Source organism: Galeopterus variegatus, unplaced genomic scaffold (genome assembly GCF_000696425.1).
Source record: "Galeopterus variegatus unplaced genomic scaffold, G_variegatus-3.0.2 Scaffold822, whole genome shotgun sequence".
Classification (NCBI taxonomy): Eukaryota; Metazoa; Chordata; class Mammalia; order Dermoptera; family Cynocephalidae; genus Galeopterus; species Galeopterus variegatus.
In genome coordinates, this window is record NW_007726933.1 from 185,101 (window position 1) to 211,923 (window position 26,823).

Below are 26,823 nucleotides of genomic sequence, written 5' to 3' on the forward strand. Positions count from 1 at the left end.
CCTTTAAAAAAAATGTGGCACTGGGAAATTAAAAATTACATTTGTAGCTCATGTGATGTTTCTGTTGAGTAGTGCTATTGTAGGCCCGTGCACAGTGGTTAATGACAGATAATTTGGAGGACACTGAGGCGTACCTTATTTTAAATCATCTGTCAACCGTGTCCCAAGGACTTAAATATTTCTGTTATTCGAGATTCATGTCCTCCATTTACATAACTGGAAACTCCAGTTTGTCTTTAAAAATATTAGCCATTTCTGGATGTGTTTTCTATTGGGATGTTATCAGTCATTTATGCTTTAGTAATGTGACCATTAATAACTTGCTTTGGTATAGCTTTTTTTCCCCCAAGTACTAATCACATCCAGACTCTGAGGAAACTGATGTTTGCTGAGTAAGAAGGGTGGGAAGCCACAGATAAGAAAAGGAGTAATTAGATAATTTGCCATGTACTTTGTGAGGTAGGAACAGAGTAGGTGGGAAACTATTTGCCTATTTTGCTAGGTAAGCACTTCTTACCTAGGAGTTGGGAACAGAACAGTGACAAGGCCAACAAAGAGAAAAGGGAGGAAGAACACCAAAGATAAATTTCTTTACATCATCACCTTGTATCAGGTTCTGGTTATTTTTCCAAATCTCTCTTAACCAGGAGCCTTCAGATTCATGTTTATTTATTTTTATTTTTATTTTTTTAACTGAAACTGGCTTAAAAAGTATTATTGTTATATTCCAGCAGGTGGCATAGTTTTCACTGAAAACTGTCACATCTTTTTCTCTTTATTTGGTTAAATTTTAATCATATCACAAGCAATTTTTTTTTTCCTTCATTAGTTAACTATATGTGGTTAATGAATTATAATCTTGGATTATTTGCCTTTTGTCCTTTGCTTTTTGTTTTTGAAATGAAAGTTGAATCCTTAGTATATATTTCTGAAACAGGGTTTATTTAACCAATATGTCATTATGTCTCCAAGTGATTTCTTTTCCTTTTGGTGTACAGGTACACCCTGTTATGTGGATTCAGAAGGCATCTTTTGTTTTTGAAATGAAAGTTGAATCCTTAGTATATATTTCTGAAACAGGGTTTATTTAACAAATATGTCATTATGTCTCCAAGTGATTTCTTTTCCTTTTGGTGTACAGGTACACCCTGTTATGTGGATTCAGAAGGCATTGTTCGAATGCTTAATAGAGAGCTTGCTAATACATGGACTCCTATATGTAACACAAGAGAACACTGCAAAGGAAAATCTGATCACTACTGGGTGGTTGGTATACATGAAAATCCCCAGCAACTAAGGTGGGTTAGCACAAAATATGTAGTTGATCCTTTTTAAAAAATACTGTGAATTTTTTTGTATGAGCCTTTTAAATTATACTTGTTTGTCTTTCATCTTTGTCCATTTACTTGCTTTTCATAGTCACTAAATTAGGAACTTGTTTATATTCACTTTGAAGTTCTGAGCCAGTTAACTTTACTTGAAACTTATTGAACAAAATAGAAGTTAAGTTTATGTAACCTTAGCATCATTTCAGCTAGACAAGGAAGGGAGTTCTTGTTAAACATGGCATTTCACTTTTTATTATAGTTTTTTATTTTAAACTGCAATTTAGAATTAAATGATTATAATTCAGTTAAACTTTTGGAGATTTTTTTTTGCTTAATTATTGTAATAGGGGAGATGGCTAGTAGAAATTTAATTGTTGACTGCACATGTAGAATTCTCAGTCCATATAGTCTCAGTTCAATATTGTGTTGAATATTTTCCTCTTTCTTGACACTTGATATCTTCTTGGTCTAAAAGATTGCCAGTAACATTGCGTAGGTACTTGGTGGACAAAAAGGTCTCTGCTTTCATGGAGTTTATAGTTAATTGGACAGACAGACAACAGAAACAAGTAAATTATCTATTATTACTTGGGATAAATTCTTCTAATTAATCTGACCAGACCAACGAGGGATAATAACAAAAGGGCATATTCTAGGTGGGGTAATCACAGAAGACTTTTAACAGTGGTAGCATTTAAAATGAGACCTTGAGGCCAAGTAGTCTAGATATGAAAGAATGGAGTGAAAAGCGGTCCATGCAGCTTAAACAGCATGTACAAACAGCCTTGAGGTCAGAAAGGACTTTGTATGTTTGAGGGATTAAAAGAATATAAACATGGTACAAGAAGCAACGGGTGGTGGGGGGCATAATTCCAAGATGATATAAGAAAGTTAGACGCAAGCTACATTATAGGCCATAGTAGAGAAGTTTGAATTTATTTGAAGTATATTGGGAAGACATTCAGGGTTTTGTCCAGGAGAATGATGTAATCTGATTTATGAAGTAAAAAGAAAATATATGGGTGGTAAATGTATTGAAAGGGTTAAGACTGAAAGTGGGAAGACCCATTTTTAACCAGGGGATTCATCCCTTCCTTGGGGGATGTTTGGAAATGTAGAGTATTGGTTTTAGATATCAAAATGACCAGGGGCCAGGGTTGTTAAACATACTGCAGTGTTCAGGATGGTCTCACTCAACTATAGATTGTCCCCCAAATGCTATCTGTGCATTCATCTACCTGAGCTATGGCTATGCCTTAGAATATTGTGGGGGCAGTAGAAATGAAGAGAAGCAGATTCAAGGTAGAAAAAGTGCACACTTGCTAGTACTCATAGATTGGGGGTTGGGAGTGAGAAAGAAGAATCAATAATGACACCTATGTTTTTAGTTTAAATAACTAGATGGATAGTCATACCATTTATAGGAATAAGGGAGGAAAGGACTAGGTGTTAAAGTTTGAAATGCCAGTGAAGTATCCAAATGGATATATCAAGAAAGTATTAGGAAAAAAAGAAAATGGAAACAGAAAAGGTATAAGAATATAGGATTTGAATTCAGAGGAAAAATTTTAGCTGGAGATACAAATTTGGGAGTCACCAGAATATAGAAGGTATTTAAAATCATAATAATAAATGAGATCACTTAGAGGAAAGGGAAGAAAATGATTTAAAAAACCAACTCTAAGAAGTACCGACATTTACAGGTCAGATATTGTAGTAGGAGCTTCTAAATTAGAAAAAGAAGGGTAAGCTAATGCACCTTAGAGAAAAATCACCTGAAGTGGTCGTATCACAGCAACTGTAAGTGGAGACAATTTCAAGAAGGAGGCAGTAGTCAAAAAGGGAAATACAAATGGCCCTCAAATATATGAAGATAATCAATATCACTCAAAATAAATACAAATCAAAACTAAAAAGAGAATTTTTTTACCTATCACATTACAAAAATCTGAAAGTTTGATAACACTGTTGGTTGGTGAGGCTTTGGGGAAATAATCACATTTATACATGGCTGATGGGAGTATAAATAAATTGGTACAATCCCTGTGGAGGGCCATTTGTCAAGAACTACCAGAATTAGAAATACACATACCCTTTGACCCATTAATTCTGCTTTTAGAATTTGTCCTACAGATATGGTAGTACTTGCTACTTAAAAGTATGATCCATGGTGGCAGCAGCAGCAGCAGCAGCAGCATCACCAAGTAACTTGTTAGAAATGCTGAATCTCAGGCATCATGTCAGACCTACTGAATCAGAACCTGCATTTTAACAAGATCACAAGTATTCATATGGACATTAAAGTTTGGGATGTACTGCTGCTAGCACAAATGAGAAGTGATACATGTAAAAGGAATCCTACAGAATTGTTTATATTAGCAAAAGATTGGAAACCTAAATTTCCATATAATCTGTACATTAGAATACTATGTTGCTTTTTAGAAGAGTGAAGGAAATTGTATATTTGATAAGAGACTTGTATCCAGAGTACATAAAGAACTCTTACAACTCAAAAAAAAAAAGAAAACTAAAAAATGCACAAAGGATTTGAATAGACATTTCTCCAAAGAAGGTATACACTGGTCAATAAATACTTGAAAAGATATTTAGCATTATTAGTCATTAGGGAAATGCAAATCAAAACCACAAAGAGATAGTACTTCACACCCACAAGGATGACTGAAATCAGAAAGATTGACAATAGGATGTGGAGAAAGTGGAATCCGCCAACATTATTGATGAGGATGTAAAATGGTACACTCTGGCAGTTCCTCAAAAGGCTAAACATAGAGTTACCATATGACCCAGCTGTTTCACTCCTAGGTATACAGCCAAGAGAATTGAAAATATGTCCATACAAAAACTTGCACTTGAATATTCATAGTAGATTTATTCATAATAGATAAAAAGTGGAAACAATGCAAATGTCCATGAACTGATGAATAAGTAAAAATAGTATATCTATTGGTTAAAGTGTAGCCTTATAACACCAAGGTCATGGATTTGATTCCCAATACCAGCCAACGGCCAAAAAAAAAAAAAAAAAAAGTTAAAAATAGTATATCTATTGGTTAAAGTGTAGCCTTATAACACCAAGGACATGGATTTGATTCCCAATACCAGCCAACGGCCAAAAAAAAAAAAAAAAAAAGTTAAAATAGTATATCTATACAATGGAATATTATTGGGCTATAAAAAGGAATGACATACTCAAATATGCTACAACATGGATGAACCTTGAAAATGTTATGTTAAGTGAAAGAAGCCTGATGCAAAAGGCCACGTGTTTTATGATTCTATTTATGTGAAATGTCCAGAATAGGCTATCTTTAGAGAAAAAAAGTAGATTAGTGATTGCCAAGGGCTGGTGAGGGGGAGAGGGGAACAGAGAATAGGGAGTAACTACTAATGGGTATGGGATTTCTTTTTGTGGTGATGAAAATGTCCTAGAATTAGATAGCAGTAGTAGATGCACAATTCTGAATTTATTAAAAACTATTGGATTGTATACTCTATGGTACAATGTGCCTATGGTACATTCTATGTGAACTCTATGGTATGTGAATTATATCTCAATAAAGCTTTTATTAAAAAGGGTGAGGACACTATGTAGTGATATAGAAAAACCTGCAAGATGTGTTAAGTGAAATAAATACCATTTATATAAAATGGGGGAGAGAATAAGAAATCATAATTGTATTTGCTTATATATGCAAAAGAATTCCTGGAAGAGTAAAAAGGAAATTAACAAGAATAGTTATCTGGTAGAGAGGAACTCTACGGACAGTATAGGAGACTTTTCTCTGTATTTCTTCTTACACTTTTTGAGCATGGGAATGTATTATTGTCCCTCGGTATCTTTGGGGGATTGGTTCTAGGACCTCTGCAGATGCTCAAGTCCCATAGTCAGCCCTGCATAACCTGTGGATACAGAGGGACGACTATGCTTGTTCAAAAATTAAATAAATTGAATTTTTTTTTTTTTTTAAAGATGACCGGTAAGGGGATCTCAACCCTTGGCTTGGTGTTGTCAGCACCATGCTCAGCCAGTGAGCAAACCGGCCATCCCTATATAGGATCCAAACCCGTGGCCTTGGTGTTATCAGCACCGCACTCTACCGAGTGAGCCACGGGCCGGCCTAAAAATTAAATAAATTGAATTTTTAATAAATGAGAGCAGCAATCCAAAAACAGATAAGGCTGAAAGTCAGGTTCAGGAAGACTTCTTAATTTGGCTACATGGAGGGTATTGGTGACGCTTATAAAAATGATTTAGTGGAATAAAATGTTAAATTCTAGGTTGGTGAGCATGGAAGGTAAAGAACTGAAAGTAGAATATATAGACAACTCTTCTCAAGAAGTATGGCTGTGAAGAGGAGCAGAGATTTGGGACGGTTCCTAAAGGAGGAAGAGAAGTTAAGGAAGTGATTCTTCAGCTTGGGTTATTCTACAGCATTTTTGTGATCTTTTGGTAGTAGATTTAGTAATAAGAGGGTAAGATTGACAATGTAAAAAAGGAACTAACTAAAGGAATGAAATCCTCAAAAAAAAGTGATAGGTTTTAAACCACCTGTCTAAAATAGGAAGATAGACATTTTATCAGTTATATAAGAGGAAAGAAGATAGGCACAAATGAGGATAGATTTGGTAGTTGACAGGTGACAGAAATTTCTATCTTCTGTTCCTGACTTATGTTTTGTCAGCAAATTACGTAGCAAGATCAGGAGTGTTTTTGGAGACAGTGGTTGACATTGTGAGATGTTTGAGAAGAGAAGACATAGTCTTAGAGAATGCAAAATTGAACTTAGTAGAGAACCATAGAGGAATTGCTGGTTATTTCTGCATCTTTTGTCTTTACAAAATCTCCAGATATTCCATTTTTGACATTCTTAGTGTCAGAAGGAGTATAGTTGTTAACTATTTTTTTTTTCCTTTTTGTCTTTTTTTTTGTGACCGGCAACGGATTGCAACCCTCAGTGTCGCACTGGTACCGGACCGGGACTGGCAACGGGATCACAACCCTCGGTGTTGCGCCCGCACCTCGCTCAGCCAGTGAGCGGCCGGTCTGTATGTGGGATCCGAACCCTCGGTGGGAGCGCCGCTGCACTCCCAAGCGGCGCACTGTAGCAGTGCGCCACCGGGCCGGCCCGTTAACTATTTTTAATAGTTCTGATGGTGTAGGTTATTCTCAGGAATTTCTTGCATGTCCATTTCCCGGAATCAAGTTATTTAGTAATTTGAATTAAAGAATTCATGTTCTCTCTTAATAGGTGCTTGAGGTTTTAACCTATAAAGATTTTTACTATTCTGCCTAATGCTTATTCAAGTAAGATGATTTATATTGTTAGTGGATGTCATTATCTTAAGGAGGTATGTGAAATTATTCATTTACAAGGAATAATTTTTTAATTTAATTTAATATTATAGGTATTTTATCAATGTCAATTTTTACACCGCTAGTAATTCATAATTGTATAAACAGTGTTTCTAACCAGCTTTTCAGTTAAGATCTGCAGAGTTTTAACTCTCATTAAAAGCCATGATAATTACAGCTGGTAACATTTAACTGTTACATTCAATATGGGAAAAAAAAATGGACTCTAAATTATAGCATTTGGATTTAGAAGAATTTTGGAAATTATGCCAGTGGCTTCTGACATTTTCAAATATGAGCCTTTTTTAATGTAGAACATTTTATGACCTTCAAATGATAGTAGCTGTACATTTAGTATAAGTTGATAGAAAAAATTTATAATAACAGAAGCTTTTATATACCTGAAAATTATATTTTAATATAAATTTATATTGCAAGTAAAATTATCTACATACATGTGAAAATTCTAGTACATAAAGTGGAAACTTTTTTTTATTCCGTCTACAGACAGAATTCATAGGCCTTTTACAATAGCTCAGCAGCCCTACAGTGATAAAAGAATGAGGACTCCTGGGTTCTGTTGGTCCAGTTCCTATTCTTCCTGATTACACCCCCAGTACTTCTCCCCAATTTTTACACATGAGAAAACTGAGGTCCAAAAATGATTAAGCAATTTGTTTGAGATCATACAGGTAGTTAGTGGCAGAAAAACTTATTGTATTTTCTGTATTAAAATATAGGAACAATGGGAGTTGAGTTGATAAATGGATTGAAAGAATAAACACTTCTCCCTTAAGGACCAGGTTGTTATAGGAGAATAATGGAATTTCTGAAGGGAGTCTTATATAGCAGTTGAAACACTGCGATTTGCTAAAGAGTCTGTTCATAAAAATGTGTTTATTTACGTATACCGTGATAAATTGATTGACTACAGGATGTTTTCATATTTTCTGGGCTTTATTCTGGAAGAATAAACTTGAATATGAATATTTTTCAAAGATTGGAAGCTGTGCTTCTCAGTATGGCTTACTGCACCTTTTATGCCAGCTTTGCTTATATTTAAACACATTTAGAGATGATTAATTTTCTTCCTATGGATAGAGATAAGTGAAAGTCCAGGGAAGAAAATTTTACAACCACCTTTAGTAGCCTGCTGCTGTGTTCAATGAGACTTATCAATCCTTGCTTTCAAGAAATTTATCCTGTGTTTATTTAAATGTCTAATGGTGCTGTTTGGTCTCATTGTGTTAAAGATAACAAACCTCCTCTGGAAAGGCAGTGTTGCCTAGTGGTCCAAAGCTTGAGTCACAATATAACCATTTCACAGAATTGTGATGATGAAGTGAGTTTGTGTGTAGAATGTACTTAGAATAGTGCCTGATACTTAGTATTTATTGAATATTAGCTGTTAATAACAACAGTAGTTTTTTTTTTATCGTCCTTACTGAAAGGTATTTATCCTTACTGAACCTTGTATTTCATGGTTAATGGTACCTGTTTCTTTATTCTTTTTATTTTAAATGCATTTTCTAGCCTAATTCAGCAGTGTTTATGCTTTCTTTTTGTTCAGGGATCCTTTAAAAAGGAATACATTTTGTTAAAAGTTATTTTTTTTAAATTTACTTGAGTCAGTACAAAATACCTTCCTTTAATTATGAATACTGTATAAGAAATTACTGACCTGTAGATCTGTCACTCCCTACCCTCTTTTGAGTAAAACCTTAGTTTAACAAAAACTGCCTTTATTATTTCCTCTAAAGGTTTTTTCATGATCACTGCTGGTTAATTCATAACTGAGAGTTAAACTAGTTTTGCTGTGCTGTCATCTGATTTGCTGTATGTAAACAGCAATCTTCCTTTTTTCTTTTGTTTTTAAAAACTCTTAAGAGTTATTTAATGTGTTTGAAAACTAGATTTTTTTTTTCTAATTGTGTTCATTTAATAAGCATTTGTTATAGAACTGACTATATGTGCTATACTGCATAAAGATAAATGAGGTTTGTGTCCTGGAAGAGGTAGGCTTATAAAATCATCATGCTACTGTTGAATAAGTGCTTTTAAAGAGATGTGAACAAAGTCCTCTCAAATGCAGAAGAGCACTTTGTGCCATCCAACACAAAAGAGAAAGCAAAACTTGCTGACTTTGGCAAGGTTAGTCTGGATGGACATTGGCCCCAATTTTCTCCAGTTTGGTATTTTTTAACTTCCCCCTTTGATGTAATAAGAGAACAGATTTTGTGATCAATTTGAAAGGAAATTGAGGTAATTTTGTCTCCTTAGTGAACTGTGGTTTATTTCACCTTTCCTCCTCCAAATAGTTTGTGCACGTAGTTTCCAGGAAACTCATTCAGAGAAGGCAAAACCCTCCAAATTAGCAGTTAAAATGTGTTTGTTTTTTCTTCTAATTCCTGCTTGAAAGAGATATTTAACAGAAAAATCTTTTGAGTTCAAATCTTTAAAGCAAAGGAAAAGGTAAAAAATGTGAATTGGTACTCTGCTTTGATATAAATGTGGCTTAGAAAGTGACTATTAATAAAATTCTAATCAATGTTTCCTTTTCCTTTATGATAATTGCTTACTGTGTCTAAATCAATAAAGTGAGCTGTAAAATGTTTTTAAATAAGAGTACAGTATAAGAATATAAGTCACATTATAGAAGAAAGAATGTTTAGGCAATTAACATTATTCCCAATATTTCTCCTAATTTTTTAAAGTACATATATATTTATATAATTGGACTCATCCTTTGTGAATGCACATGTTCTGTCTTTTCATTTTGCATGACTAGTATACCAGTGGTTTTTGTGAATAGGTTCATGACAGAATTGCCTTAAGAGATTTTTCAAACTCAAGATATTCACACTGCCATCTCATACTCTATGGTGAAAACTACTGATTTCTATAAAATCCTAAAAGGGGAGGAGAAAGAAAGAAAATGAAACTGTATGTTCAAAAAAATTGGAACTCTAAAAACGTGTTTGTGGTTTTATTGTATAGTCACAAAAAAGAGCAAAGGTATTTGAATCTCACAAGGAAGAGGCCCATGTAGTTTGAAAAAGAGTATTGGGTCTTGCCGCTTACTTATTTTTTAATTATTCCAGTGGGCATTTGATAATACTAGAAGATATATATGAAAAAAAAATTTAAACTCAAGGGCCTAACTTTTACTTAGTATTTCCCTTCAAGAATGTCCTGACTTAAAGCTCTGATTAAAAGGCTGTGCTATAAATTAAATGGATGATTATTAAGCATCAAGCAAGGTGCTGTATTTTTTTAAATTACTTTATGAAAATAGAAGATTTATCCATTGTATTTACAGTGTGCAATCATGGTCTTCCAGTGGTTTTCTCATAAATAATTTGGAGTACATAAGAGTGTTATGTGTATATAAATCATTGTATGATTAGTGAATGTTTTTTAATTAATAAATTGCATTTGTGCTCCTCATGGTGGGTAACTTTGAATGCCTTATATATTCTAGTCAGAAAAGGTTTAGACAACGTCCTTGCCAACTGAGCTATTACCTTTAAGGCAACCTTTGATTTAGCAGAGCAGGTATAGATTATAACCTTTTAAATGATATTGAATGTTCTGCTCCACTCTCATAAATATTTAATAAACACTTACATGTATTGAACAAAAATACCAGGTATTCCCAAACCGATGAATGAAAGTGGATATGCTTCATCAGCATTTTATCTTAGAGTGATAACATGGATCTCATGACAAGTGTTTATCGCACAGTTTCTATATTTTAAAAGTGGGCAGTTTGCTGAGGAAAATATGAAGAGAACTGATTTCACTTTCAGCGATTATTATTATTATTTTTTTATTATTTTGGGTGGCTGGCCGATTCTGAAGAGAAAAGGGATTTTTTTTTTTAATTCTTGAAATACATGGAGGGATAGTCTTTACACCTAATAAGGCCTAAAACACTGTTTTAAAAAGAGGAATTTGTTATATATTATTAAGCCAGCTATTGTAATAATACTTCTATTCCAAGTTGATAACTTTTGAAAAATTTTTATTTTAGCAGTCGTGGCATTTTAGCAAGTTTTTATGATGAGCTTTTTTCTTTACTGACAGGTGCATTCCTTGTAAAGGTTCTCGGTTTCCTCCCACTCTCCCACGCCCTGCTTTAGCTATATTATCCTTTAAGCTTCCTTATTGTCAGATTGCAACAGAGAAAGGACAAATGGAGGTATGTGGAAGTCTTACCTTGACACTCTGAGTTTGATAATACAAATATACTACCTATGATACAAATACTTAAAAATTATCATGATGACCAATGTTGAGTATTCATTACTCTATGATTAAATAAACAGTGGTAGCAGGGAGGAAGGAAGACTGCTTATGATCACCAGGCCATCTGGTTGCCATCACTGCTTCTAGGGACTTTGTCTACAGGGTAAATGGGTATGACTGTCAAGGCCTCACCTAGGGTAAGGCCTTTACTCTCAAGGTCAGGCAAGTCCCCGAGTGGCAATCCCTCCACATATTTTGTGCCATAGTAAGTTGTCTTGCCTCACCCTAGTCCTAGTCCTTATCATCAAAAGTCATTTGAAGTCTTGCAATTAGTTATTCTAAATAAGAAGAAAATCAGCTTCTAAAAAACCAGTTTACTAAATTAACTATGACCTAAGAAACTGTTTAGAATGCTATTCCCCAGCCCCCACCCCTGCCTTCCTAAAGGATAGGTGATAAAGTCAAGAATTTGAATTGTAAAATAAACTTATAGAAAGGAAGATTTTAGAAAATATTTTATTCAAAAACTAGTATCTTAAGGTAAATATTTAACACTTGCCTGGTATTAAGGTGGTATGGCTTTAAGCAATTTTATCCACTTTTCTAGGAACAATTTTGGCGTTCAGTTTTATTTCACAGCCACCTTGATTATTTAGCTAAAAATGGTTATGAATATGAAGAGAGCACTAAAAATCAAGCAACAAAAGAGCAACAGGAACTTTTAATGAAAATGTTTGCGGTGAGTAAAATAAATATACTGAAAAATTAAAGTTAAATGCTTTTCTATAGGTTGAATTTTTTTTTTTATTCAAAATATTTTAACATTTACTTGTACATATTTGTGGTGTTATTTCTTAAAATAAATATACTGAAAAATTAAAGTTAAATGCTTTTCTATAGGTTGAATTTTTTTTTTTTATTCAAAATATTTTAACATTTACTTGTACATATTTGTGGTGTTATTTCTTTTTTTTTTTTTTTTAAGATGACCGGTAAGGGGATCTTAACCTTTGACTTGGTGTTGTTAGCACCACACTCTCCCAAGAGAGCTAACTGGCCATCCCTATATAGGGATGCGAACCAGTGGCCCTGGTGTTATCAGCACTGCACTCTCCCAAGTGAGCCACAGGCCATCCTTAGGGTGTTATTTCAATACATGTATATACTGCACAATTATTACTTGGGTAGATAGCATGGTTTTGTACCCGTTAGTTCACCACTTTTCCTCCCTGCCCCGCTGCCCTCCCTCCTCCTCCCACCCTCTGGTAACCATAATTCTGCTCTCTACTTCAATGAGAACCACTTTTTTTTTTTACTCCACATATGAATGGGATTCTGCAGTATTTATCTTACTCTGCCTGGCTTACTTCACTTAACATGATGGTTCCCAGTTCCATCCATGTTGCTGCAAATGATAGGATTTCATTTCTTTTTATACCTGAATAGTATTCCATTGTGTACATATACCACAGTTTTTAAAAATCCATTCATCTGTTGATAGGACATTCATGTTGATTCTATCACTTGGTTATTGTGAATAGTGGTGTAATGAACACGGGAGTGCAGGTGTCTTTTTGATATATTCGTTTCATTTCTTTTGAGTATATACCCAATAGTGGAATTACTGGGTCATGAGGTAAATCTATTTTTAGTTCTCTGAGGAACCTCCATATTGTTTTCAACAATGGCTGTACCAACTTACATTTCCACCAACAATGTAGAGAATTCCTTTTTCTCTGCATCCTTGCCAGCACTTGTCTTCTGTCTTGTTGATAACAGCCATTTTAACTGGAGTTAAGATGATGTCTCATTGTGGTTTTAATATGCATTTCCCTGATGATTAGTGATGTTGAACATTTTTTCCTGCGTCTCTTGGCCATTTGTATGTCTTTTGAGAAATGTCTGTTCAGGGGCCGGCCCAGTGGCGCACTGTGATAGTGCGCCGCTTGGGAAGCGTGGTGGCGCTCCCGCCGAGGGTTTGGATCCCACATACAGACCGGCTGCTCACTGGCTGAGCGAGGTGCGGGGGCAACGCCGAGGGTTGCGATCCCGTTGCCGGTCCCGGTCCGGTACGGGCGCGACACTGAGGATTGCGATCCATTGCCGGCCACGAAAAAAGACAAAAAGAAAAAAAAAAAAATTTTTTTTTAATTAAAACTTTTTTTTTGAGGTGGCTCAACCACGATTTTACCTTTCAACTAAGCTGTCTCCAAATTTTTCACATCCATCTTCATACTTATGAGATGAGTCATATCACTTTAATTAGTTTTTGCTACTCTATTTTTTCCTCCCCACCTTCCCCCTTCTTCTTTAATGTTTATGAAACCAACTCTTCTCTTCAAGAAAGGAGTTTGTTTACATGTTACTACACCCTATGGTTTTGTTCTTCTGTGACATTATGATAATTAACAGATTTTTTTAGAGCTCACTATACCATGTTAACTAAGTACTCTGACACTTTAATAAGCATTATTAAATCTAATTAATGTAAAAAGGAACCTCTCACATACTCTTCTATAATTGTAGATCTAAAATCACTGGAATTAGATGACTATCAACTTTCATGTGAGAAAACTGTCTTTCTGTAGAAACAGAGGTATTAAGAACTTTAGAGTTTGTTGAGTATTGCAGTGCTTGTTTACTGTGGAGCTAAAATTTGAAACCATTGTAATTGTCTGGACTGTTAGAATTGGTATATTTAGGAAGACAGACCATTATATCAAAGACCTAAATATAAATGTGATGTACTTATGACTGTCTGGATAATTGTCAAAACAGATTTTGTCAGGAATGGTTCAATATGGATAGCCCACAAATTGTTACCATTTCTCTAAGAATGCCACATATCAGATATGTTAGAGAGGTACAATTACCTGTGGCTTTTTCTGTCATTTTGCTCTGCATTTAAACAAATGGGGGCCCTAGCGAGAGCACTTAAGCAAAGAAAAGAGATAAAAGCCATCCAAATCAGACAGGAAGAAGTAAAATTGTCTGTCTGCATATGAGATGGTCTTATATATAGAAAACCCTAAGGAATCCACCCCCAAAAAACTGTTAGAACTAATAAACGCAGTACAGTTGCTGGACACAAAATCAACATACAAAAATCACTTACATTTCTATACACTAATAATGAACTATCCAAAAAAGAAATTATGAAAACAGTCTCATTTACAATAGCATAAAAAATAGAATAAAATAAAATACTTAGGAATAAATTAACCAAGGAGGTGAAAGGTCTGTATGCTGGAAACTATAAAACATTGATGAAAGAAATTGAAGATGACACAAATAAGATATCCCATGTTCATGGATTGGAAGAAATTAATATTGTTAAAATATTCATACTACCCAAAGCAATTTACAGATTTAATGCAATTTCTAACAAAATTCCAATGGCATTTTTCACAGAAGTAGAAAAAACAATACTAAAATTCATATGGAACCACAAAAGACCCTGAAGCCAAAAGAATCTTGAGCAAGAAGAAAACTGGAAGCATCACACTGCCTGTTTTCTAAATATACTACAAAGCTATGGTAATCAAAATAATATGGTACTGGCATAAAAAGAGATATATAGACCAATGAAATCAAATAGAAAATCCAGAAATAAATCCATACATTTATACTCAATTGATCCTTCGGCAAATGTGCCAAGAACACACAAAGTATTGTTTCTTCAATAAATGTTGTTGAGAAAACTATATATCCACGTGCAGAAGAATGAAATCAGACCCTTATTTTACTCCATATACAAAAATCAATTCAGATTAAAGTCTTAAATGTAAAACCTGAAGCTGTAAAACTAATAGAAGAAAACATAGGGGAAAGGTTTTTGACACTGATCTGGGCAATGATTTTTTGGATATGACCCCAAAAGCATAGGCAACAAAAGCAAAAATGGACAAATGGGATTGCATCAAACTAAAAAGCTTCTGCACAGCAAAGGAAACAACAGAGTAGAGAGACTTCCTATGGAATAGGAGAAAATATTTGCAAATTGTACATCTGATAAGAGTTTAATATCCAAAATATATAAGGAATTCAACCAATTTAATAGCAAGAAAGCAAATAACCCAATTTTAAAAATGGGCAAAAGACCTGATTGGACATTTCTCAAAAGAAGATATACAAATGGCCAACAGGCATATGAAAAAATGTTCAGCATCACTAATCATCAGGGAACTGCAAAGCAAAACTACAGTAAGATATCACCTCACACATGTTAGAATGACTGTCACCAAAAAGACAAAATATAACAAGCATTGGCAAGGATGTGGAGAAAAGGGAACCTTTGTACACTGTTGGTGGTAATATAAAACAGCTATTATGGAAAACAGTATACACTTCTGGGTGTATATCCAAAGGAAATGAAAGTATCTCAAAGAGATATCTGTACTCTCATGTTCAGTGCAGCATTATTCACAATAGCCAAGATATGGAATCAGTGTAAGCGTCTGTCAATGGATGAATGGGTGAAGAAATTGTGATATACACATACACACAGAGGAATATTATTCGGCTTTTAAAAAGATGAAATCCTGCCATTTGCGACAACATGGACAAACGTGGAAGACATTATGCTAAGTGAGATAAACCCGGCATAGAAAGACAAATACTACACCATCTCCTTATATGTGGAGAGTAAAGTGGTCGAATTCACAGACACAGAGAGTAGAATGGTGGCTATCAGAGGCTGGAGAAAAGGGGAAATGGGGAGATGTTGGTCAATGAGGACAAAGTTTCAGCATGTAAGTTTTGTAGATATAATGTACAACAATGTGACTGTAGTTAACCATGTTATATTGTATATTTGAAATTTGCCAAGAGAGTACATCTTAAGTGTTCTCCCAACAGAGAGAGAGAGAAAAGTAACCATGTGACATGATAGATATGTTAATTAGCAAGATTGTGGTGAATATTTTACAGTGTATACACATGTCATATATTAAGTCATATACCTTAAATATATACAATTCTTAATTGTCAAGTATACCTCAATAAATCAGGAAAAAATGTGAATGAATGAAAGAATGAATGAATGGGGTTAAATCTGGTATTATATTTAACTCTTGCCCTGTCGTTCATTAATAAAAGTAGAGCTCTTTTAAACTCTTGCTACTTTTTAAAACTCTTTTAAACTTTCTTTTAAATTCTTTTAAACTCTTTATTTTCAGGACTCCAAAACAGAAATGATTGTAGACCAATATGATCCATCTCTTCTACCTCTTTGTCTGCTAAACTGTCTGGTGTCTGCTTTTACCCTGCCCCCTCCTCTCCCCTCCTCCCAACATTGTTTTGTTCCAATTTTAGTATATTTGCTGCTAAAACAAGCACCCAACATTGTTTTATTTCTCAGTATTGTATCTGACCAGATAGGCCAAATATTTAACATGCAATGTTTAAAAGTGAATCTCCCAAATTAATTCCATTTAGTATACATCTGTGTTCCTGAACATTTAGTGGGTACTTACTGTATGCCAGGTATTTTGCAAAGCTCTTCACATATATTGTCTAATTTAATTGTCACAGCAGCCCTCTGAGGTGGATACTGTTTTGTAGATGAGGAAATTGAGCCACAAAGAGTTTGAAAAACTAGCCAGTAAGTGTCAGGACCAGGATTTGAACACAGGCAGTCTTTCTCTAAAGCCTACACTCTATATGACGGTCTGTTACATGATGTACATCATAAAGAATTTTAAATCACCATCAGTGTTTATCTGTTAAAGAAATCTAAGTTTTCTAACTTACAATAAGAGATTTATTTTTTTCAGAAACAATAATGTTTTGATTGAGTCATTAACATTCCTTTAAAATGTGTCCATTTTATGCATTTGGCTATGATCAGGTTTTCTCTTTTACAGTAGAAACAGAATAGATCATAGGGAAATAAGAGCTACTCTACCCTTACTACAGAAAACGCATGTAAAGTATAAAGAACTGTTTGCCTTTGCCAGAGAAAAAAGTATGTAATAGAGAGCTATTAAGGTTGTAAGCTATGAGTAGACATTAAGAAATTAAAAACAATCAACAAAGGCCAAAAATATAAAAATCAAAACTAGTATCACCTAAAAAAGAAAAATAAAATAAACCCAGATTACCTGAAGGTTTGATTCATCAAATAATTGTGCATTGGTCCTTTGTATATGTGGGTTCCATATCTACAGATTCAACCAACCTCAGACCAAAATATCTGGGGGAAGAAAAAAACTATAAAAAATAATACACACGGGGCCGACCCCATGGCGCACTCGGGAGAGTGCGGCACTGGGAGCGCAGCGACACTCCCCGCTGTGGGTTCGGATCCTTATGGGAATGGCCGGTGCGCTCACTGGCTGAGCGCGGTGCGGGCAACACCACACCAAGGGTTGTGATCCCCTTACCGGTCACGGAAAAAAAAAAATAAAAATAAATAATAATACACATGAAAAATACAGTATAACAACTATTTACATATTATTTACATAGTATTAGGTATTATAAGTAATCTAGATTAATTAAAGTATATGGGAGGATGTGTATCAGTTATATGTAAATACTATGCCTTTTTATATAAAGGACTTGAGCATCCATGGACTTTGGTATTGAGGAGGGGTTCTAGAACCAATTCCCCATGGATACTCAGGGACAACTGTACTTTGTCCTTTATAGAGGTACATGTTAATCTGAAGGAGAAGCGCCAGTGAATCTTTTCAAGGAGTAAGAGTAAATGGATTCTATCACATTTAAGTTATGTGTCTGTGATGTAGGAAGGCTACATACTGAACTGATGGAACTTACTGGAAGGGTTCTTGTATGAATATCTAGGGAAAGAATAGCGCCCTTAGTGAAATGATCATATACACCTGATGCACAATATCCAATGATAATACCATTGGTTTGTGTACTTTGCAGCAGGCAGTATGACGTGGAACGTATCTTGTCCAGTGACTTACCAACCAGTATGCTGAGTAAAACAGACATAAAGTGAAAGCTCTTTCATCAATGAGTAATGTATATGCACAACTTAATATATTTAAAATAAATAGCTGATTTGGGAATCTCATTTTTTGCTAGGTTGATTTGGGGATCTCATTTTTTCTAGGTTGACTTTCATGTCTTAAAGTAGAAAGAAGGATGGTTATGTTAATATTGAATATCTGGATCCCACTGCTAATCTATGTATGTACCTTGATAGTTGTCATGTGATTATCACTCACTGTAAAGTTTTTTGGTTAATGCTAGCAAATGAAACCAACAATGCCTACCATTGTGTATAATCCAATGAGTATGTCATATTTTTATATAAAGTTAAATTCTACTTAATGTTAAACATCCAGATCTTTTGTCAAAAGCCTCAATCAGTAGCCTACTTATTTCAAGCAATATTTGTTATATGTTGCTGATACTTTTCTTGCCAGAATTTTCCATCAAAATGAGTGTTATACACTTCAAAATGGTAACTTCAGGAAATTATATATTTATACCAGTGTTTGTTCAAAAAAATGTTGCAACTCTTTATTTAATTTACCTCTAATATGCAGCATATCTTAATGAATATCATCAGTGGCAGCAGAAATCTTGAAAGTAGTTTTGGCTTTGGGACATGTAAAACTTATTCAGTGCCAGTCTGCGTAAGAAGATAGATGATCAATTCATTCAATACCATTTTAGATCAAAAGCAAGTGAAAAATAATGAGTTTTTTTTTTTTTTTTTTTTTTTTAAAGATGACTGGTAAGGGGATCTTAACCCTTGACTCGGTGTTGTCAGCACCACGCTCTCCCAAGTGAGCTAACCAGCCATCCCTATTTGGGATCCGAATCCGGGGCCTCGGTGTTATCAGCACCACACTCTTCTGAGTGAGCCACGGGCTGGCCCATAAGAGTTTCTTATGATTTATAAACTTGCTTCTGAAGGCAGTACCAAAAGTAGAGTTTAAAATTATTTAGATAAAGCATTGTTGAGTAAGATATAGAAGGATTTTAGGTGGTATAAGTACCCATCTAAATTTTAAAATTCTGATACAGTTATACTTAATAAAGTGGAATAATATTGACTGTCCTTTGGAAGTTTTTGTAATTAGGCTTGACATTTAGTTTCAGAGCTATGGGCACCTCAAAAGTAATTGTCTTTAAAAATTATTATGCAACTGTTCACAAATAATAGTATGACTAACACCCTTTAATAAGATATTAACTCATGTTCTTACCTGAACTCTTAGCATAACCTTTCACCTAATTTAGCATATACCTATGTTACCTATTAAGGCTGAATTTATAAAGAGGCATGTACATAATTTTCTTAAAACATAAGACTAATAAATTATATTCTATTTCCATTAAAAAAAATCTTTTTGGCTAGGAAATGATTAAATGCGGTAACTTTTCAAATGAAATGCCACACTAAAAATTATAGACCTGAAGGCCATTTCTTGCCTTTAGCATCTATTTGTTGTCTGCTAGATTTCTGGCCTTATATTGATTGTTAATAATACACAGCTCAAAGATTTTTCATGAACTAAACACATTCACGTTACCATTAGGCCACATTTTAATTACCCATCATCACTGATTCAAGAAAACTTAATTGTTTTTCGTCTCTGAACTTTCAGGCAATTCTTTGTCTTTAAATCCTTATTGCAGTAATAATTTTGCTTGGTGAGGGACAGGGTGGGCACATACAACCAGCCTATCTTTTTCTCCCAAGCCTATCTAGCATTCAGCTGCTTTTGGTTGACCACTGCAGCCAAGGCTTCTAATATCTGCCCTTTATTCCCAAACCATCAATTTTTTCCTCTTGACAGTCTCTCTTTACCTACAGTAATACTTGCAAAGTGAAGGTAGCAACTCAGTGGGTCTTCAAATCAATTTAGCAAGTTGGACTTGTGACCAGCATTTAAAAAGAGACAGAGGGAGGGATGGAGAAAGAGATAAAGAAATAGCATAGTACATTGCAACCATCGTAAGGTTAAGTATTATTTTGTGAAACTTTTGATCTAGTTTTTCATATAATTGTATGTTTATTAGATTATGATGTAAAATTTATTTTTAACTATAAGTCATGGTCTTAAAAGTTTAAAAAACATTGTCATAAATCTAATTTCATTAAGGTTTTATTAGTTGATATTCATAGATCTTGTTGAAATTAATAAAATGGAAATTTATTGGCTGGAGGTCTTTTCTTTCTCTCTCTTGGGAGCACTCCATTTCATTTTAATGTCAGTATAACTCAGAGACATTACAAGAAAAAAAATTACAGGCAGATATCCCTCATGAATGCAGATGCAACAGTCCTTTACCAAATATTAGCGAGTTGAGTCCAGCAATATATAAAAAGGATAATACATTTGGACCAGAGTTTATCCCAGAAATGCAAACCAAGGGTTGGATTAGTGTCCAAAAACCAATTCAATTTACTAAATTAATCAAATAAAGTAGAAAAACCATTTGATTATCCTTAACAAGTGCGGGAAAGCATGTGACAGAATTAACTCCCATTCCTGAAAAAATTCTCAGGAAACTAGGAAAGAAACTTCCTTAACCCGAGAATAGGCATATTTGAAAAACCTACAGATAACATTGGGAACAAAGCAAGATCGTCTCTTCTTAACCACTTGTATTTTACATTGTACTTGGGATCCTAGCCAGATTCTAGCATGCAGTAATGCCAGAAAAAGAAATAAAAGGCATAAAGTTAAACATGCCTACAACCCATCAATTGTGCTCCTAGGTATTTACACAAAGGTAACGAAGACATGTCCACAGAAAGACTTGTACCTGAATGTTATTCAGCAAAAACAACAACAAAAAAAACCAAAAGAACTACTGTTATACACAAAGCATAAATAAACCTGAAAACATTATGCTGAGCAAAAGAAACCTTACACAAAAGAGTATATATTGTATGATTCCAGCTATATGAAATCCTAAAACAGGGAAAACTCTCTGAGGACAAAAAGCAGATCAGTGCTTGTGTACAGCCATGAGTGACATTGATTTCAGAGGAACACAAGAGAACTTTTTTTGGGTTCCATATCTTCACCTTGGTGGTAATTGCTCAGGTTTTTACATTTGCAGAAACTCATTGTGTTTTATGTAAATTATACTTAAATAAAGCTGATTTTTAAAAAAAATCAGACATTTAATTAAAAAATAAGTGAATGAAATAACTGTTAAGGAATTTTTTAATCCAAAGACTTTTTCTTAAGGAAGGTGAAAAAGTTCTGGGGATGGATGGTGGCAATGGTTGCAGAACATTGTGAGTATATGTAATGCCACTGAATTGTACACTTAAAAATGGTTAAACTGGTAAATTTTACATTATGTATATTTTACCTCATTCAAAAAGGTAATAAATAAATAGTTATGAAGAAAAAGCAAAAAACCTCTCAGGAAATAGAAAAATATATAGGTTTTTATTATCTTCAGATGGCATTTGCTTTATGTCCTTCAAAAATAACTTTTAAAAAAAAATAGGGTCTAGTTAAAACAGGCATGTGCAGTTTCTTTAATTGAAAGGTTAAACAGCTTAATTCTATTACAAATGATAAATATCTAGTATATTAGCTTCTATTCATGAAATACAGCAAAGATAAAGATTTTGTCCTTGAAGCACTTAAGTTTCAAGTATATGAATATAAAGTAGGAATATCAATTGGCCAGGTGTCATTTACTGTAATTCAGAGTCTCCCAACCACCTGGCATCATAAAAATCATTTTAACATTTCCTGGCTACAACAAATGATCCATGCTGAGTTTTTTTTTTTTTTTTAAATTATTTATTTATTTATTTATTTTATTTTGTCAATATACACTGTATATGANTAGTTGCCTTCGAGGAGTGGGACTGGGGGATAGAGAATGTTGGAGCAGGGGACTGCTGATTTTTTTTTTTTTTTTAGCATGAATTTAATAGTACCATTTGACTTTTTAAACTATGTATATATATATTACTTTGATAAAAAATTAGCTTTAAAAATGTGTAGAGTATTAAAAGGGCACATAACAGGTAGCTGTAATATAGTCAGTGGTAGAGGATGGGTGGGGACCACAAGAAAGACCTCATAGAGTGTTTAAAGCAGAGACCTGAAGGGTGAGTAAGAGTCAGCTAGGCAAAGGTGGATGGGAGCAGGAGCAGAGGACAAACATTTGGGCTAAAGCAACAGCATGTGTGAAGACTATCAAATGGTGGCGGGAAGAGCACAGAAAGCAAAGAGAAAGTGGTGCTAAAAGGTTTTGGAGTGATGGGCAGGAGCTAAATCATACAGATCTATGTAGGCCATATTGGAGGATTTTGGTCTTTATTCTAGGCTGTTGCAAAGTTTTAAGTAGGGGCATAGCATGGCACACTGTGCTGAGGAGGAATGAATGTAAAGAGACTACTGAGGCAGTCCAAGTGAGATTGAAGAGAGGCTTGGGCTAGGGTGATGATGGTGGTGATATAAAGAATGGGTGAAATTGAAGGGGTGTCTTTGAAGATGATGTAGAGAGTATAGGACTTCAGGGTTTGAAAAATGACTCAGTTTCTGGCTCGAGTACTTCAGTGAATGATGGTGCCACTTACTGAATCAGGAAACATGAGGGAAAAGCAGAGTTAGATGGGAAAATGGTGAATTACTATGAGATAAGTAGAATGTCACGTAGACAGTTGGATATTTGGGTCAGGAGCTCAGGAAAATAGTCTGGCCTGGAGATATAAAGTGAAAATCATAGGCCAGAAGCATAGCAGTTTAAGCCAGGGAAAGGTTGAGCAAGCATTGGGAGAGTATGTAAAGCAAAAAGAAAAATGAGCTTAGGGGGCCAACCCCATGGCTCACTTGGAAGAGTGCGGCGCTCCCGCCNGTTAGCTTTCTTGTAAACTGGAACGGGAATTTCGCTGTGTGGAACTTGCTGATCTAATGACTCAAAATGCTGTGAACTTAGCCATTAAATACGCTTCTCGCTCTCGGAAATTAATATTAGCCCAAAGACTTAGTGAACTGGCTGTAGAGAAGGCAGCTGAATTGGCAGCAACCCAACGGGAAGAGGAGGAAGAAGAAGAAGATTTCAGAAAAAAGCTGAATGCTGGGTAAGAAATATTTAGTAGTTTGAATTTTCCTTTACCATCCTGAATATTAAGTTGGACTTTGGAGAGCTCTTTATTGAATGATACTGTTGCCTTTTAGTTACAGCAGCACTGCTACAGAGTGGAGCCAGCCAGCGCTCAGAAATCAAGTTGAAGAAGATGCTGAGGACCGTGAAGAAGCAGATGACATAGAAGAAAAAACAGAAATACATAAGCATGAAGAGATACATATTCAAGGTATTAAAAGATGAGAAATGTCATGAGTATGGCTTTTCCCATTTTACTTGTCTGAGGCAAATTGAATACCCATACTTTTTTTGAGACATCTTTACTGTCTGATTGTTGAATATCAAGGATGACTTTATTTTCCCCATTTACATTGTATTGTTTTATCTTAATTATTCTATAGGGCAAAATTCATTTTCCAAAAGTGCAAATTCCTCTGATGTTCCAGCTAAGTCAGGTGAGAAATATTTGTAGGTTTGTAATATCAAGGGAATTTTGCAAGTAGGATGTTAAGCGATATATCTACTCAAACACACCTTAGTCTTTAGGGCCTGTTTTTGTTGTTGTTTATCAGAGATGATGTTTGTGAAACTGTGGTCATTTAACAACTATTTATTAAATGCCCATTGTGTCTCAGGCATTTTACTACATGGGAGATACAGAAGTCAAGCAGGCATAAATGGTTCATTTCTAACTTAATGCTGTTTCAGCCCAGCTGGGAAGACAGATTTGAAGACAGATCTGGGTATCACTAAGAAAACATGCAGGATGCTGGAGAAACAGTAAAAAGTAGTTGCCTTCGAGGAGTGGGACTGGGGGATAGAGAATGTTGGAGCAGGGGACTGCTGATTTTTTTTTTTTTTTTNGGGGCCTTGGTGTTATCAGCACCGCACTCTCCCGAGTGAGCCACGGGCCGGCCCCAAACACTTTCTCCCATTCTGTAGGTTGTCTCTTCACCTCGTTGATAGTGTCCCTTGCTGTGCAGAAGATTTTAGTTTGATGTAGTATCATTTGTCTATTTTTGCTTTACTTGCCTGTGCCTTTGTAGTCTTCTTCAATAAAGATGCAGCCCATTCCTATTTTGTGTAGTATTTCCCTTATGTTTTCTTCTAGTAGTTTCATACTTTTGAGTCTTAAATTTAGGTCTTTAATCCATTTTGAGTTGATTCTTGTGTATGGTGACAGATAGGGGTCTTGTTTCAATCTTCTGCACATGGACATCCAATTTTCCAGCACTACTTAATTGAGGAGACTGTCCTTTCAGAGGTGTGTATTCTTGGCAGCTTTATTGAAAATTAGTTGGCTGTAAATAGTGCATTGGTTTATTCCTGGGCTCTCTATTCTGTTCCATTGATCTGTTTGTCTTTATGCTAGTATCATGCTGTTTTGGTTACTATAGGTTTAGGTTTATAGCATATTTTGAAGTCAGGTAGTGTGATGCCTCCAACTTTGTTCTTTTTGTTCAAGATTGCTTTAGTTCACTTGGTTAGAGTGCAGTGTTATAAAACCAAGGTCAAGGGTTTGGAATCCTGTACTGGCCAGCTGCCAAAAAAAATTTTTTCTTTAGTTATACAGGGTCTTTAATGGTTCCATACAAATTTTAAGATCGTTTTTGCTATTTCTGCAAAGAATGTCATTGGTGTTTTTGATAGGGATTACATCAAATGTGTACATTGTTTTGGGTAATATGGACATTTTGATGATGTTAATTCTCCATCCCACAAAGGGGGTATCTTTCCATGTATTTGTGTTGTCTTCAGTTTCTTTCACCAGTGTGTTATAGTTTTCATTGTAGAGGTTTCACCTCCTTGGTTAAATTTACTCCTAAGTATTTCATATTTTTGGTAGCTATTATGAATGGGATTACTTTCTTCAGCTGTTTTGTTATTGGCATATAGGAACACTATTGATTTTTGTGTGTTGATCCTGTGTCCTGCCACTATACTGAATTAATTCATTTATTAGTTCTCTCAGTTTTGCTAGTAGTGTCAGTGTTTATAGAAAGTTTTCCTTAATGTGATTTTATTTTGTTTTATTTTTTTCTTTTTGGGTTAGCTTTCTTGTAAACTGGAACGGGAATTTCGCTGTGTGGAACTTGCTGATCTAATGACTCAAAATGCTGTGAACTTAGCCATTAAATACGCTTCTCGCTCTCGGAAATTAATATTAGCCCAAAGACTTAGTGAACTGGCTGTAGAGAAGGCAGCTGAATTGGCAGCAACCCAACGGGAAGAGGAGGAAGAAGAAGAAGATTTCAGAAAAAAGCTGAATGCTGGGTAAGAAATATTTAGTAGTTTGAATTTTCCTTTACCATCCTGAATATTAAGTTGGACTTTGGAGAGCTCTTTATTGAATGATACTGTTGCCTTTTAGTTACAGCAGCACTGCTACAGAGTGGATCCAGCCAGCGCTCAGAAATCAAGTTGAAGAAGATGCTGAGGTGGGCGACACCAAGCCAAGGGTTACAATCCCCTTACCGGTCACAAAAAAAAAAAAAGAAAAATGAGCTTAGGCCTAGGGAATCTCCAACATTTAAGCATCAGGTAAAGAAGGAAGAGGAACATTGAAAGAGAATGAGACCACTGGTCTGGAGAAAAAGGAGGTAAGGCAGAGAATGCAGTATCTCAGAAGTCAAGGGAAGAGAAAAAAGGGAGCAGTCAGCTGTGTGGAATGTTGTTTAGAGGTCTTATTTGACTGAAAAGTATCCACTGGATTTGACCACATAGAGATTATTGGGGGTGTTGGCAAGAGGAGATTCTGTAGGATACAGGGCTGGAAACTGTATTGTATTATATGGAGGAATGCATGGGCAGTGAGGACATGGGAATAGTAGTGCTGACAGCTCTTGAAAAATTTGGCTGGATAGGGGTGGTGAGAAAAAAGAAAATGGTGTCTGGAATGAATGGGGGGTAGAGAGGGGTTGTTCTTTTTTGTTTGTTTGTTTGTTTTTATGTTGGGGAACTTGAGGAACCAAGAAAGAGTGAAAGTCAAAGATAGGGGAGGAGGCATTGATAGGTCGTTTCTTGACAAAGTAGGAGAGGGTGGGATCCAGAGCACAAGTAAAGCGATTACTAACCTTAGCTAAAATAAGGTATCTTTATTTTATGGTAACAGGAGAAAAGGATAGATCTTATTGGGTGTGTTTCACAGTGGCAAGTTAGGATAATGCCCATCTAAGAGCTTTTATTTTGTTTTGGAAATAGGAAAGAGGTCATCTATAGTTGTCAATAGTTTTAAAGTTGCCAAGTACATTTTTTTCATATAATATACAGATTAAGATATTCCATCTAGAATTATAGAAGTCAAAAGTGACCTTTTTTTTAACCACTATTAAGCAAGGATTTCTTTCTTGTGAAAGGTGCAGTTATCTCTAGCAACCAAGGACGAGTAAACCCCTTCAAGGTAAACTGTTTCCAGTGATATTTTCTATTATTTAAATACATTTCCATACAAAGAAATATTTCCAAATGACCAGATGACCTCCCCAGAGTGGAAAACTTTAAAGACATGAAGGCATCAAAGACTGATCTTTGTGAAAACAGAGACGAAAGCAGCACTGGTTCACACTTGGGCTGAGTCATATTTTCTACTTACCTTCCAAGTACCTATGGTCTTGAAAGATACACACTGTTTTTCTTGAAAATGTGGTATTTGGGAATATATGCATTAGTCTTAATTGGGATCGTACCAAATTTCGTTTCCAAAAATGAGACAGCAATACAAACTTAACAGAAATTTAAAGCAAAAATAAATCTCTTGGGGGGGCCGGCCCGGTGGCGCACTGGATAGTGCGCCGCTTGGGAAGCGCGGCGGCGCTCCCGCCC

The 26,823-nt window shown here is 35.1% G+C and overlaps 1 protein-coding gene across 3 annotated transcripts in view; it reads left to right on the forward strand.

Annotated features, from left to right (window-relative positions):
* WDHD1 (WD repeat and HMG-box DNA binding protein 1) overlaps positions 1-26,823 on the forward strand; it is a 67,604-nt gene that overhangs the window by 33,960 nt on the left and 6,821 nt on the right. For 2 of the 3 annotated variants that reach the window (XM_008572690.1, XM_008572689.1), the window contains 7 exons: positions 1,142-1,298; positions 10,789-10,903; positions 11,558-11,689; positions 22,776-22,996; positions 23,094-23,230; positions 23,403-23,456; positions 26,358-26,401. In XM_008572690.1, coding sequence (XP_008570912.1) covers positions 1,142-1,298; positions 10,789-10,903; positions 11,558-11,689; positions 22,776-22,996; positions 23,094-23,230; positions 23,403-23,456; positions 26,358-26,401 — 860 coding nt within the window. The remainder of the gene's footprint in view (positions 1-1,141; positions 1,299-10,788; positions 10,904-11,557; positions 11,690-22,775; positions 22,997-23,093; positions 23,231-23,402; positions 23,457-26,357; positions 26,402-26,823) is intronic. The other variant, XM_008572688.1, reaches the window with a different exon arrangement.